The sequence below is a fragment of the Lissotriton helveticus genome, chromosome 7, assembly GCF_964261635.1.
Source record: "Lissotriton helveticus chromosome 7, aLisHel1.1, whole genome shotgun sequence".
Taxonomy (NCBI): domain Eukaryota; kingdom Metazoa; phylum Chordata; class Amphibia; order Caudata; family Salamandridae; genus Lissotriton; species Lissotriton helveticus.
Window position 1 is genome coordinate 126,051,826 of NC_136068.1, and position 15,218 is coordinate 126,067,043.

A 15,218-nucleotide genomic window follows, 5' to 3' on the forward strand; every position below is an offset into this window, starting at 1 on the left:
TTAGTAGTTTATAGCCCTATAGAGCGCCGAATTAGCCGGTGCTGTTGATGGATGGCGGCCATCTTGAGGACAGGCGTCCCGGGTTTGTTTGAGCGAGACGGAGGTCGGGAGCAACTTTCGGCAAAAACACAATTTAACAGGAGCGGTCTCCTCGTATAGAAGGAATGTCTCTCTGCTGGATTGGATCCGTCCTTAGCAGTTCCTTAACTCCCGCCGAGTTTCCGGGTCAGAACAGGGCTTCTCCTGCTTTAGGTGAGAGACGGGTGGTAATGCCAATCTTGTACAAGGGCTATGTGTAGGGAGGGATTTGTGCTCCGGTGTGAGCTGATAGCCTGCTTGGTCGATTCGTCCTCACCCTGTTTGTGGGGACTCCTGTTGAAGTTTCCTCTCCGTGCGGATCACCACCATATGAGCCGGGGGGGGGGTGCGGTGCACTGGGGGTTCGTCCGTTTCGTCGATTGCTCGTCGATTGCTCGTCGATTGCTCTTCTACCTTTCTCAGGGGTTGCGGGGAGGGAGGGAGGGAGGGGCGCTCCGGATTCATCGGAGCCCGCCGGTCAGCTCTCCTGAGGCAGTCTGAATTCTCGGTGTGGGTTCTGGAGGCTCCCTCGTCCCGACTCCCGGGTCAGTTTCTTCCCGCTGTCACCAGTGCAGGTCACTTACGGGGCTCGTCTGAGGAGGGGTCCGGGGGGGTCGCTCTGGGTCGGGATTTACACTCTTGTGATCCCTCTTCCCTGGAGCTTATCCCATCGGCTCTCTCCTGTCGGCCATTTTTATGAGTACTTAGATTTGTTCTATTGAGGATATTGGGTGCTGGTCCTAGATTAAATTGATCGCTCTTTGTAGCCCTGTTTCTACAACTCACCCCATGCTTCAGTAAACTCATGCTTTGTTCTTTTGTTAAGGGTTCAGCACTTGTATGCTATGGGATATTTTATGATGCTTGTGTTAATGGTTGATCCCTTGTGCAAAGCTCAATCTTCACCACCCTACTGCATACAGTTTCACTTTTTTCATACCCCTTTTCGCCTTCTATGGGTGAGGCAAGGCAGAAGCACACCATATTTAGCATTTGTGATTGTGAGTAAGACAGTAATGCCATGATAGACCACAGTCAACTGCTTGGGTGACCAAGGGGAAGATGCCAAATTATTATGCATACAGTGAATAAACTGAGCTGTGGTCAGATTGTTCGGAGGATAACTTTCAATGTATCCTTCATTTTGTTTTAATGCATCATATTAAAAAAATTAAATGGAGATCAGCTCTTGTCAAAAATGATATATGAAGTTCTGTACTACAATAAAATCTATCAACTTAAACGAATAAGAATAATATGAATCTGTTAATTTTTAAGATTCCAGACTCCACATTCTCAAAATGTCCTATATGGATATTCAGTCTGGTATATTGTGATACACGATTAGAATCAACTCACAAACAAATTACTAAAGTAATTGTTGAAATAAAAAAAACCCTTTTAGACTATTTTGGGAAAAATAATTATAAATGTTGTAACGTGTCTGGAAGTGAGGCAATTCAAAACCTTGGCACTGCTTTAGAGAATTAGATTAAGATGGTGTCTTTTTTTACCCTTGGGATATCTCATCAGATGGGGGTCTACAGTAATTTGGAAATCCCAGATCAGTGCAAGCATGCACAACAAATCCAGTGTACATCGGCTTTGCCACCAAGCAGGGTTTATTGTAAATGACCACTGAAACACCCCATACTCTAGCCTTTGCTGTCAATTGACTTATGCTTGACTAAACAGCTGTACGAGTGTGATAAATAGTTTGGAAGTGCTGTTGGATGCATTAATAGTCAATTGAATGCAAGAGCTGTAGTTGGTGTGTGGTCAGAGATTCACCTTTGAACTAACTAAAACATCTTCAAACAGAACTCATTTATTAGTGAGTTGCATATCCTCTCATTATGGAATGTTTAAGACTGTACCTTTTAATGTTAAAAACGAAAATTCAAATCTCAAATTTAAAAATGGTAGGCGCGACTGAAGGTGCCACACTAGATATCAGGCCACTTGGCAGCTTTCCTGGCTGCCACCCTCTCCACTGTGAAAGGTTTGCATTCCTATTGTGAAAGATTTGTCTCTAGGGTTGACTGTTTAGCCTTGGCAGTTGAAGTGGTGGACAGCTTTTTGTGGTTGGACTAGGATTTTTCCCAGTCATTTGTTTAGCTCATCTGTGTGCCGCCAGAGGCCAGAAAGTTAATTGTCGCCTTCCTTAGCCTGCTCTTTTTTGCACATGTTGAGATTTCTGCTGCCTGACCTTCCTTTCTGCTCCTTTCCTGTAGGTAATGACAATGATGATGTAACGGTCATCGAGCCTGGCAGCTCAGACAGCCGAGAGGAGCGGGCTGATGTGTACTCCACGGCAGAAGAGGTGCTTGTGGGAGGGGAGCCGCCGACCTACCTGACGCAAACGCTAGGCCTGGATAAGGAAGATATTCGGCCTCACGCAATGTCTGCTGCCAACCTGCGGGCGGCACTCATGAGCAAAAACAGCCTGTTGTCTCTAAAAGCGGAAATGCTGGCCGATGACAGCTCCATGCTTTTCGAGTACCTACCCAAAGGAACACACTCCCTCTCTCGTAAGTCCACATGCCCTACTTACAAGAGTTTTTTTGTATGTTGACATTAATGACCACATTGTTGAGTGCAGAGATATAACGGTGTTCCATTCTGTTGTTCTTTTATTCATTTCTTGGATGGTATAATCAAATAACAGTATTAGATTTGTAAAAATATGAAATCCACAATCTTGTAAATTGTTTTCTACAGTTGTTTGTAGGAGTCAAAATCCAAGGTCACACTGGAATGAAAGCTAGGCTTTTCACAAATTTAATTTTTGCAGGGTTTTTGCTTATGAAAATTGAGCCAACCAATGGTAAACAATGGGTGCTGGCTCTGAGTGCCACTGTAAGCTTAGGAAATATGGCTCTCAACAGACTGCGCTTGTGCTCCCTTGTAGGTGAGATCTAGAAAAGGGGATGAGTTGTCAGGCAGACACTGTAGTGCGAGAGCTATTAGAAGGAAACTAAGTGATAGAAGTAAGTTGGAAGGGAGATGGAGGTGCAGACAACAGCGACACAAGTATAGTCGGAGATGAGAGTTCTAGGCATTAGACCCTCTCATATAGTGGCATATAGTAGGCGTTATATAGTCCTTGCTAATCATATTGTGAGCAGTATGGTTGTCTCTGCTTAAAGTGTGCTTTCTTGGCATTTTTGCACATTCTACTCCAATATGTCAGCAAGATGCCTCGGTGAAGTATGCATTTGCTGCTGGCATCTGTGATCTGCACGTCGCACCTTCAAATCCTGGCATGATCAATCCATGATTCCATCTGTACGATCAAAAATGTTTTACTATTACATTGGGTAATAGTGACACCTATAATTTAAAGTTTATTGAAACCTCAAAACTGGTATGTTAAGTATATGTAAAAGCAATTTATTATTGTCCTTTTGGCAGATGCTCAAGAATACGAATTGGTGGCTCACTGTGACGTAAAAGTACTCTTGGGTAGAACCTTTTGAAAGCCTTTACTATTGTGAGGTGCACAAGTGAGCGGCAAGCATTAAGTGCTTCTGAACCATATAGCCTTCTGTTGGATCTTTTGGATCAAAGTTGTGCTACATACCCATCTTTCATTCCAAGCGTGTTAATCTGATCTAGGAGATTTAAGTCCGTCGCCTTGCATGCCCTCTCCCCTCTTTGCTGTAAATGTTGTGCATCCACTCAAGTATGCCCTTGGTTTCTGTCTGGTCAGAATAATCAATCTGCAGTCTTGAGAATTACTTTTGTTTACTCTTAGGGTGGTATGTAAATATGTATGTAAGGCTGCCTTCAAAACCACATTTGCCAGTTTTCTCACTGTCTGTGACTACTTAAATATCCATGCACATGTTGCCAGGGTCCAAGCGAAAACTCTGCTGCTCTTTGAGGGTTTGCACAGTTTGGCCAAGAGGAGTCAATACATGTCTTTGCTTAAATGATTGGCAGCCTGTGCTGGCATTTTTCTCAGTGTTTCAGATCTTGCTAAGTAATTTGCCTCTACTTGGAAATAGAAGAGAGCTAGGGCCCTAAAGTGAGTCAAAGTTTCCATAATGGTGACTCCAGATACTCTCAGTTGACAGGCTGCCTTATTCCTAGTATTATCCATCTGCCACTCTTTCATCTCTGAAAACTGGTGAAGGTTACCACCATGTGAATGAGGGACTTAAAGGCAGAGAGGAAGGGTTCTGCATAGGCAGGCGTTTCTGGTCCAAGTAATCAATCTTCCTTACAGTCTTTAGCCCATCAGGCACAAAACGTGAATACCAGGCATGAAATGTATATTTATCTGCTTCTTTAGTCATCAAGTTTCTTATTTAATAATCTGTCAAGTAGAAGCTGTCGCCTTGCCTGCCTAGTGGCTGTAACCTCCCTTTGGCTGGTTGTCAGTAACCCCGAGGGCAGCACTTTGTTTTCATTGGGCAGTACCCAGCCAACGATTTAAAAACATTTGTGTCCCCTACTAGAAATTTAAAATGATATGCTGTTTTTCTAAAAGAACTGCTGTTGCAACAGGTTTTATAGTTAATGGGTACATCGTTAATGCATTTCCCTACCGAGGTATGGTCATTCTGCATTTGTTGGATTATTCTAGGCTCCTATGCCATGTCTCAGTTCTGCATGCGTTTTATGGAAGCGTCACTAAATGCACACATTCTGAATGTCTTTTGGTGTTCGTCCATGCAGACAAGTACATTCTCAATTGCTATGTTAATTATAAACTGCCTTGCATCACAATTAATGATCGTCCTTATTGAACATGTGTGGTTCGCGTACATAATCTGTAATTTTCCCCTTTGAATGCATGTACATTTACTGTTGACCTCGGATGATCATAAACGTGGACTTCAGTCTGTTTTGGGTTCAGTGGGGTCTTTGTGAAAATTGCTGGACGCTTTCTCCCTCGGTCTGCTGGTGCACTTTTATGAGGTTCGGGTTGTTGGCACATTTTAAGGAAAATCACCCGAGAAATGTTAAAATAACTAGAAGTTGCTGAACTTATGTGCACTCTATTCCAGGATGAAAAGAGCGTTTCACTGCTCGTAGGTTGCTGTTGCATTGCATCTTAGAGCAGAGTAAGTAAAAGCAAGGGCTGTGTGTAACTGGGTTTAACTGCGGTTTTTAGGGTCATGAATGGTTAGTCCTGTTCCTACAGATCCACTGTTAGCTCTTGGTTAAGCCCGCTTTTCCCTGGGATCTGTTGACCAACATCTGGTTGACTTTAGCAGATTTGACTACTGCTTGGTTACTAGCCATAACAAAAATGAAAATTAAAACAGTCCGCATATGCCACAGGCTCATGCATGAGCAAGCCCCTGGTACATTGGTCGCTCCAGAGTGCTATTGAGAACTTGCTTTTACTCAGCTTCTTTCCTTTGTAGAGAATTTGGTCTTTAGACTGATTTAGTATTATGTGGTTAATTTGGAGACTTTCCTGGAGCAGGGCAGTCTTGGTTGGAGGTTCAGGCAACCTGGTCGGCAGAGTTCATGGGGTCAGTAAACCAGCTGCCAGGCTGTTCGAGGTCCTTGTTAAGACATGTTAATTTTGATGTTATTGTCACTCATTCACTACATCACCACTCTTTTGCGTGCTAACTACAGTGTACTGCTGGTATAGTTACCACTTTGCTGGCACAGTGGTATATCCTCACCTTTTGCTGCTGTGGGATTGGTGTGTGGGCTCACTGCACTGTTGCTATTCTTCTTTTTTGCTGTTGATTTGCTGGGAGATTCCAACTTGTGGATGTTTGAACAGTTGTAAGTTCAGACACATTTAGATTTTTGTAGCTGCTTTGGACGATAGTGCATGAACACTGATTTACTGATCCAGTTCTACCATGTACAGTAAACATTGGTTTGTTTTATTTATGTATGAGCATGCATTATTATTATTTTAAAGAAATTGTGTTTTACTGCAGCATGTTACAACAAATACCATGCATTTCTTTTGTTTGAGAAATGACTTTATTGGGGCAATGTCTGTAAAGCGACGACGTTTGAAGGTTTTGTTTTTATTTAGCAGTTATGTAATTGACAGCATGCACTTAGAAGCAGCATGCCATACAGATCACATTCAAATGCCAAGTGCATGTATTATATTGCCTCCTATGTAATTTCTTGGTAGTTTATTTAACTAGAGGTAAAACAACGATTAGAAACTGCTTTTCGTTGATTTATGTTGCTTCCTGGGTTGAGGGTTGTTGATGGGAGCAGTAGTTGGTAATCTTTTGGTATGCTGTTGGTGTTTATAACCAACACACATTTCCTTGGGAGTTAGGCAGGAAGATAGTGTTGATGACAAGCTGAAGACCTCTCGGCTGTGCGTGCCCACCTATTGACTTAGTGGTTCGCTGGTCAACACCTGTTACATGAAAGGTAAAACTGATACAAGACAGTCCAAGTTTTCCTTTGAGAATCGAAGGAAGACTCAAACGACTGATTCGCCTCCTGACTACCACCAGTTAGGGCAAGGGAGAGGCTTTAACTTCAGAGCTGGACTTCGATACTAAGTTCTTGGACCTTAAGCACAGTCTGACCGGTGTTGATACTAGAATTGAACTATTGAAGGACAGGTTTGATCTCCTCAAAGAAAAAGTTGAGGAGCACAACAAACACATAGACTAACTTGAGTGTTGTACATCGGATGTGGAACATGAGCTAGCCGTGGTTGGTGAGAAACTGCTTTGGATGGAAATAGTTCTAGAGGTCATCTGTAACAAGAACGAAGACCTGGAAGCAGTTGAAAGGGCCCACAAATCACTTGGCCAATGTTCTCCTCCGGTTGATTTGGCCCACCCGATAATAGTCGGGCTGTTGAACTATAGCGATGAAGCCTTGCAACTGACAAGAGCCTAGCGGACACTTTTTTATCAAGGCAATGAGATCTTCATCTTCCTGGAGTTCACATTTGATGTGCAGGCTGCTAAGAGGGATGTTATATCAATCACGCACCCACTACAGCTTGCAGATGCCAAGTACTCTTTGATTTATCCGGCCAAGCTACGCATACACACTACTCAGAAAAAACTCACTACTTTTCAGATCCAAAAGGAGCTGGCAAATTTGCGAATAATATTCTAGTACTTGCGGTGGCAGTCACTGTCAGAGGCACGGGATGCTGAACTGCGACACCTGAGTAAAATTGACTAAGAGGGGTGCACCTACTGCGAATGCTGCTTGTGAAAGTGCTGCAGGGCAGTTGAAGACCTGTCCTCCGTGGATTCCTCACTGAGCCACAGACTATTCAGTTGTTCTTGAGTTGAACTGTTGGTGGATGTAACTTGACCCGGTGATGTGAATCCATTGAGTGATGACTGTTGAGAGGCTGCTTAACCGTTAGACGTCAGTGTCCATTTTAAGACACCTCCTGGTGCAACTAGCCACAGAATCGTCCTAACTCAGTAGGGTTGGCCACAATGACTGACACAAAGGCTGCACCTGATGGCCCACCCAGCTCTTTTCTGGCTGGGCGAGTCCTGGACCTCAGGTTCGCCCCCTCTGTATGAATCCCTGGCTGTTTACACTGGTTGCTTGTTGAGTGTCACATGGATGGTGGGTTGGTGGTATTTGGCCCGATTGTGGTGGGGGGCGTATTAAAGTGGAAGGTGGGCAGAATGTTGAGGTTTTGTTGCTGTTGCCTCCGGATTGCAAAATGTTCTTTTGTTGTTCCCCTTTTTTGCTACTCAACGTAATGTTGTAAGCCCTCACGCTGTATGTATGAACAACAGGAGCTCTCACACCAACATATTGATTCCAAAGCAGTTGATTAATTGCGTGACCTGGAATATAAGGGGCCTCAATGATGGGTGGAAGGCGCAACCTGTTGCGTACCTGCAGGGATACAATGTAGATATTTGAATACCGCAGGAACTTCATCTCACGGAGAGCACTCGGGCGCACCTGCGAGCGGGGTGGATAGCTGAACGTCATGTAGCGTATTATTCCAATTATGCCCGCCTGGTGGCTATACTAATTTGTAAGGGTTTGCAATGGCACACAGCGCACATGCCGAGTCTTATGTGACCAGCAAGGTAAATATGTCTTGATCTCTGGCACACTGCAGGGCCACATGCTCCGACTCCTCTCCGTGAATGGGCCAAAGGTAGATGAATCCTATTTCTTTGCGGAGGTTTGGAGATATGCAGGTGCAATAGGACCTGGGGCTCTTTGGAGGGTTAAGGGGTGTTGTATGGCGTTTTAGATTCCGTATGGATTTCCCCGATTCATGCCCTTACATTGCCTCCACATTGCCCTTATTTAGGCATAGCCCATGCTACCCAAATACAGGCATGGCTACTTCCATCCGTTCACCAAATGTCACCACGATTTCATGGAAAACCAGCTTAAGCCGTTAGGGACTTCCCCTTGCTTGAATATTGATTTCTTCAAGAACTCAGTTAGTTTTACAATGAACATCTATTCCTTAGGGGTTCATTCATGACGTTCATATGCCCGACTTTACATCAAACATGGCATTCCTAAACACCTTCAAGGCATAAATATACCTTCATGTGCTATGGCAAAACACAGTGGTTCGGAGCAGTTCGAAGACCTACTTGCCCGACGCAGCTCGCTGCAGCAAGTGCCGAAGGAAGCCGACTCTCCAGCTGACGCACTGATCAGGAAGCTGCCCTCCTCTGCTGAGAAATCCAGCTCCAGTGTTTCTGACTCCCCTTGCGGGGTGTTGGGAAATTGAGACCGAGATACCAGACCTCCTTAATTCTAAGGCATGGAGCTGATTAGAACCCAGAGAAACCTTTGGCAATTCTTGGCAGAACTAAAACTTATGCTAAACAATACTTACAATACTTTTTCCCTCATACTAGACCTAGGTTGGGTACATTGGGGTAGGCGTATTTTAGGAGCACCAGTTGAGTACTTTAGCCTATGTTATTTATGTATGTATTCTTATATGGCTTAGAAACCATACAATGATCTTACAGTATTATTTCATAATACTATTCTCGCTGTACGCATTATATATTACATTCTGCCTAACGATTGTAGCAGTTCACCTCTCTTGCATGAGAAAGAAGACTGTTCAATAAGCCTTTTATTGAAAACGCCTGTCTCACTATTTCTCTGCAACTTTGTAGAAACGAAGCATGCACGATTGACTGAGTGAAATACTATTCTATTGTTTCTACGACTCTGAAGATATTTTCCAGTCCTAGGGAAACAAAGTTGTCATGTTTATGTGGTTGTCAGAAACTAATCCCGTCTTGTGAATTCGAGAAAGTTTCTAGTGATCTCTGAGCTGGCTGGCACTCACAATTAATTTTAGTATATTTGATAGAGACCTACTGACCTAAGTCCTACGTCAAATCTCTAGGATATATTATTCCAATGCGCAGAGCCTATTAGGAATATAGGAAGTACACTACGGGGGGTATTTTAACTTGGTCTTTAGACCCGAAACTGATGGATCTAGTGACTCCTGATACCCGCACCCAGAAGCAGCTGCACAGTCTCATCTACTAATGATTGACAATGGCTGCACTGATCTTTGGTGTTACCAACACATGGACAGCATTGAGGGCACATATATATAGCCGCTCCAGACACCACATGGTCATGAATTGACTACTGGCTAGCAACGCACAATATTTATATGTAGACTTCTAGTGTGTCACACTTTCCGCGGACATTGCTGACCTTGCACCGGTTTGGTGCACTGAATTGTGGTGCATGGCATCTCCCGGCTGGGGCTTTGCTGGACCAGGTATTTATATTGTAAGTCTGATCAGTTATTGTGGAATACTTTGGGCATAATGAGCTGTCAGTCTAGTCACAGTCTTCCCTGTGGATGGCCTTCAAAGTTGTGATAAGGAGAATTTGTGTAGAGAAACAGGCCTGGGTGCTGCGTGACCTGTGCAATATGGTTGTGTGTCTAGAAGAGGTCTGTGTGTTAGATCTCCAGTATTTTGCAGATTGTAGTGTATCCTTGTTTGTGTGTATCCGTGACAAGCTCGCTGAATACATGGAAGCAGCGCATAGGGAAACCCATTATCTGGGAAAAGAGTCCCCTGCTCTGTGATATGGTGAGGTTCATAGAGCTGGTAAGACATTGACCAATTTGCTGCACAAGCCCTGGGCAGACTATTATATAGTGGAGCTACAGGATGACCAATCTAACGAGCATGTTGGTGTTGAGGCCATACAAAGATAGATGACCACCTTTTTTTCCACCTTTTACACGACCACGCAGACCACACCTGCTCCAGACTTCACCTCTTATTAAGACTCTGTGCAGCTGCTGTAGCTTGAGGAGGACCTAATGCGATTCTTAGACGAGCCCTTTTCATTGGAAGAGGTTGTCCTGCTCATCAATGTTGTGCCTTTAGACAAGGCCCCTGGCCTGGATGTTCTCACCACTGACTTCTATAAAGAGTATGCCCATACTCTGGCCCCACATACCCTCGCCATGTATGAGGAGTCTTTCACTGCTGGAATTCTTCCCCCTTCCCTGTGCTGGAGGTGCTGATTGTGACAATACTTAAACCCGACAAGAACCCTCAGTGCTGCTAACAACATGGATAATAAAATCCTCACGGCTACTCCTGATTTTGCTGCTTATTGTGCTCCCAGATAGGCCTGGCCTTGTTTGCGGGAGACCAACAACCTACAGTCTGCGTACCTTCTTTGCCCAAGTCCATGCTATTGATCCTGACCCTAGAGTGGCTGTGGTTTTATTGGACGCTACTAAGGCATTTGATTCTGTTACTTTGCCAGTCCTCTGGATCGGTTTGATGCCAGAATTGGTCCACCTCTTGATCTAACCAAGCCTACTAGCCGTGATGGCACAGGTCAGTGGCAGGATCAAGTGAGGGAAGGAAGGGAAGGGGACAGCAAGGAAGGAGACCTGAAACAACAAAGAATAACCAATAATAAACCAGGTAATCCACCAGTTCAATACACACAATGGTTACTCAATTACTAGTTCAATGCCTGTAACAAAAAAGGGCAGACTACTGTGCGAGAGACCTGTTGCGATCAATGATATAATCCAGTGTGAGCTCTGACTGTAGAGAGGAAACAGAAACACAACCAAAGGCACACCATAAGTATTGTGCTACATATTCTAGTACTCCCACACTCCCCAAAGAAGCAGAGAACATGCATAACCTACCCTCTGTCTGTAACCTGTTGAATCCTACAGGACACTATTAATAATCATAGCGCCAATGCACCAGCAAACAGTACAGGGTAAGAGGAATTACTGATGCTCCATGGGTTGAGACCGGTGATAAGACAAAGTTTACACGGGCTTTGGTACGAGTTCTCCGGGTTAGAAACACCCACGGATATCACTAGTAATGCACAGAGTAGCAAAAAAAGAATCAGTGTTACCTAGAGTTTGATCCCCTTGTCTGCCTCTGCACGAGTGCCGCGCGGGGCACTCTCCGAAGGGAAACAGGAAGTAATCTCGACAATGATGCCGAACAAGGAATGAAAATGTTGCCCGAGGATAAACCGTCCCCCGCACGAGCGCAATGCAGGGCACTCACCAACAGGGGGGCAATATCATAATTGTCCGACAATGCCGATCGGAGTTAATCAACAGCCGTCCTCCGCACGTACTTATCTCCAGGAGCCCACCAACGGAGGGCAGACCCAGGAAGCGGACGAAAATGCCGCTCGAAGTTTCTCAACAGCCATCCTCCGCACGGACTCCTAGCCAGGAGCCCACCAACTGAGGGCAGACCCAGGAAGCGGCCGAAAATGCTGCTCGAAACAACAGGACAGTACTGCCTGCATCAGGGACGCTGTGGAAAATCCGACAGCGTTTCCTGTTGTGACGATCTTTATGGGCCGTCGTCGCACACAGCCAGTGCTAGGCTTCATGGGAAATGTAGTCTTGAACCAGGAAGATGCCAATTCCTTCCTGTACGATGACAAATACAGCACAGTATTGCACACAAACCGAACATATAACAGATTCACTCGAATGGCCGAATCTCTTTGCCCTGTTTGAACGTCTTGTAGTGAGCCCCAAGGTCATAACATTAATTTGTCTCCTGTGTTCCTAGCCTTAGCCTACTGAAGGATCAATGGGACAATCACTCGTCCATTTCCAGTATCAAGAGGTACCCGGCAAAGGTGCCCTCTTTTGGCCATATTATTTGCCATATCCATGGAGCCACTTGCGGCTCTGGTGCGTCAGCACCACTCCCATCGGGGCTTGGCGTTCACGCCTCGTAGACTTCTTGTATCCATGTATGCAGATGATGTCACGTTTTATGCGGGAGACTAGTGAGATAATTTAGACACTCTCCGATTTCACCAGGTTTGGTGATATATCGGGAATCACTATAAATTGGACTAAATCAATAATATTCCCATTGACCGATGTGACGGAGTTTGTCTTGGAGTTCCTGCTGCAGTGGACCAGAGAGACTGTGAGATATGTAGGGATTTGGCTCAGCAGGGACCTAGATGATCTGTGAAAAGCTAATTATGGATGCTTAATGACATGGCTGTACGAGCTTGTGGAGAGCTGGCAGAAGCTTCTGCTAGCCCTGACTGGGAGGCTGGCCATTGATAAGATGGCGATCCTCCTAAAAAGTCTAGATCTGTTAATTAACCTGCCACCATCCCTGCTGCTGTTTTTCCACCAACAGCTCAGATCTTGCCTGGTATCCCTCTCTTGGTCAAGTGTACAGCCTTAAATCGCATGCGAGATAATGACACTCCCTTTGAACAGAGAGGTCTGGGTGCTCCAGATATGGATTTGTATTACGATAGCACCCAGGCACAATTTGTCATTCTCATTCTATTTATCCCCTTGACAGCATTCTGATTAGGGCAATATGTTAGAAGATTTCTTCCATTGGCATTTCAGACATTTCCCTGTGAGTAGCAGCATTTTGTTTGATCACGTGCACATCAACCTGAACATGAGTGCTCTTAAGTGCCTGGGCTGGTAGAGCAGTCCTTAGTTTTTCCATCTTTTTAGGTCTCGCCTACGCAGCGCGCAAACGCTGCTTAGGAGGGACCTCCTGGAATCTCCCTGTACTTTCTTGGAAACTTGAGCATGTTTTGCACTGTTTCCAATGAGTACTCGTGCATTCAGAGCGTTTGCCTTGCGGGAGCGAGCAGCGGTGCTATCTGTTTGCAATTATCATGCCTTGCTGCTTGCTCCCGCAAGGCAAATGCTCTGCATGCACGAGTACTTGTTAACTTGCGGGCCGCCCTTATCTTTTTTTTTTTTTTTTTATAATGCCTCGTCCGATCACGCGCAGTGTCCCTGGCCCCGTACCCTGCCGTGAGCCACGCTGGTCTTTATTTTTCAATGCTGCCTCTTCCAATCACGCTCAGTGTCCCTGTACCCTGCCGTGAGCCCTGCTTGTCTTTTTTTATATTTTAATGCTGCCTCATCCGATCACGCTCAGTGTCCCTGGCGAGAAACTCTGTGAGAGTCGAAAGCTCCCAGCTCACGCAGTGTGAGGCAGCAGCCAGTGCGGCCGCTCCGGCTACAACTCCCCAGCCTTGGATGTGTCTCGCGAATAGATGGCTCCCCTTACCTCCCAGATTGGATGTTTCTAACGCACAGGCCCTTCCTCTCCAGCAGGTGAGTCCCGCAAGGAGGGTTACTGTTTAAAGGCTCCCATGCCAGTGCTCCGCAGCTTGTGCATGGGGGCACTGCAAAGCATATATAAAGTGTCATTTCAGCTTATGCTGTTTGCTATCCTATATTTTGCTATGCTATGCCTATGCTGTGCTGTGTGATTTGGGTTGCAGCTGCTTGTGCATGACAGCACAAGATGTCTACTCCAAATAACCCAGAAAGGTCCCGTTAAAGCCTGACTGACAGGGATGTCCTCATTTGCATAATACCTACTTCAGTCGGTTTGCGGTTGTGATTGGCAGTTGCCAGTTGCTGTTTAACGTCCACTCTTAGAAATGTCACTTGAAACTACGACCTTCCGAGGCCCTCCCGGGCTTCAGTTCAGAGCAGTTCGATAGTGTCGCCAGTCCTGGCTGCCAAGTGGTACTGGGAAACCGGGGCACTGACCGTGCCCAAGCCTGAAATGCCAACACTGCCAGGGAGAGATTCAAAGCAACGCATGTGACACCCTGCGGACTACCAGTATGCAGGCATTTGATTTGCCCTTCGCGGATAAATGGGATAGGGTGATGTCTGGCACTTTCTTTTTCCTGCTTGATGTGTTTTTAAAGAAGACGATTTCGTTTTTATTTCCGGTAGGTGGTATACAGTGCACAATGCATGCACAGTGTTGTCGTCTTGTAGTTCTTGAAATATGCACTCTCCTCCACATTATTATAAGGCAGTGCCTTTGAGGTGAAGTACACACTCCAGGTGAGTGATTACTGGCCAGCCAACGTTAACTTGAAGATGGAACAGTGTTCTTTTTTATCTTATCATTTACGCTTAGTCTGGACGTGCACAATAAGGAGTACACATCACTGATCAGCAATAGTTTTCTAGCGCTGGCTTCTTTCAAGAGACTAGTTGGCCGAAAAATCGGATGAACTCACGACAATCGGGGCATGACCTGGGACTGCTACTTCCCCAGCCCTCCTGTTCGTTCAGAGGGACGAGACTGTGTAGAAATATCATGCTTTCCCTGCAGGTTGGTCCACTACTGGTTGTATGTTGTGTAGTGGGTTACATGTGCATCCGTCAACAAACAGGACATCAAACAGACTCCAAATAATTTTTTCGGGGGCAGGTGTAATAATGTACATTTGCAGTTGTTTAACGGTAGTAGTACTCTTCCATTATAGGTGTTGCACCTATGCTGGTAAGTGCATGTACTCATCCGTTCAAATGTAAGAAGCTGGGGTACTCTGTACCTGACAGTAGCTATACATTAAAAGTGCTGCTTCTATGGGAAAGAAAATTGGTTTGTTTTGAATGCAACAATGAATCATTCAAGAATTTTCAGCTGTTGTTTAGTCCTGTTTGTACGAACCTACGTGTTTCTCTCAGTGCAGTCCATTGTCTCTGGTCAAATGAAGAAAGCAAAGAAAGAAATGTCATAATGTAAGGTTGTCCAATCTAACTCAGAGCTCTGCTTTTTGTATGCCGTCCGTGTGCAGTTGGGTTCTTCTTCCAGTGAGTGCTTCAGGAGCCCCTGTTGCTTCATTTAAGACTTGTGTTTTGCTGAATGTTATCATAC

The 15,218-nt window shown here is 45.1% G+C and overlaps 1 protein-coding gene across 1 annotated transcript in view; it reads left to right on the top strand.

Moving 5' to 3' along the window:
* ZBTB46 (zinc finger and BTB domain containing 46) overlaps positions 1-15,218 on the top strand; it is a 320,438-nt gene that overhangs the window by 186,593 nt on the left and 118,627 nt on the right. The window contains exon 5 of the mRNA XM_078651680.1: positions 2,313-2,609. Coding sequence (XP_078507806.1) covers positions 2,313-2,609 — 297 coding nt within the window. The remainder of the gene's footprint in view (positions 1-2,312; positions 2,610-15,218) is intronic.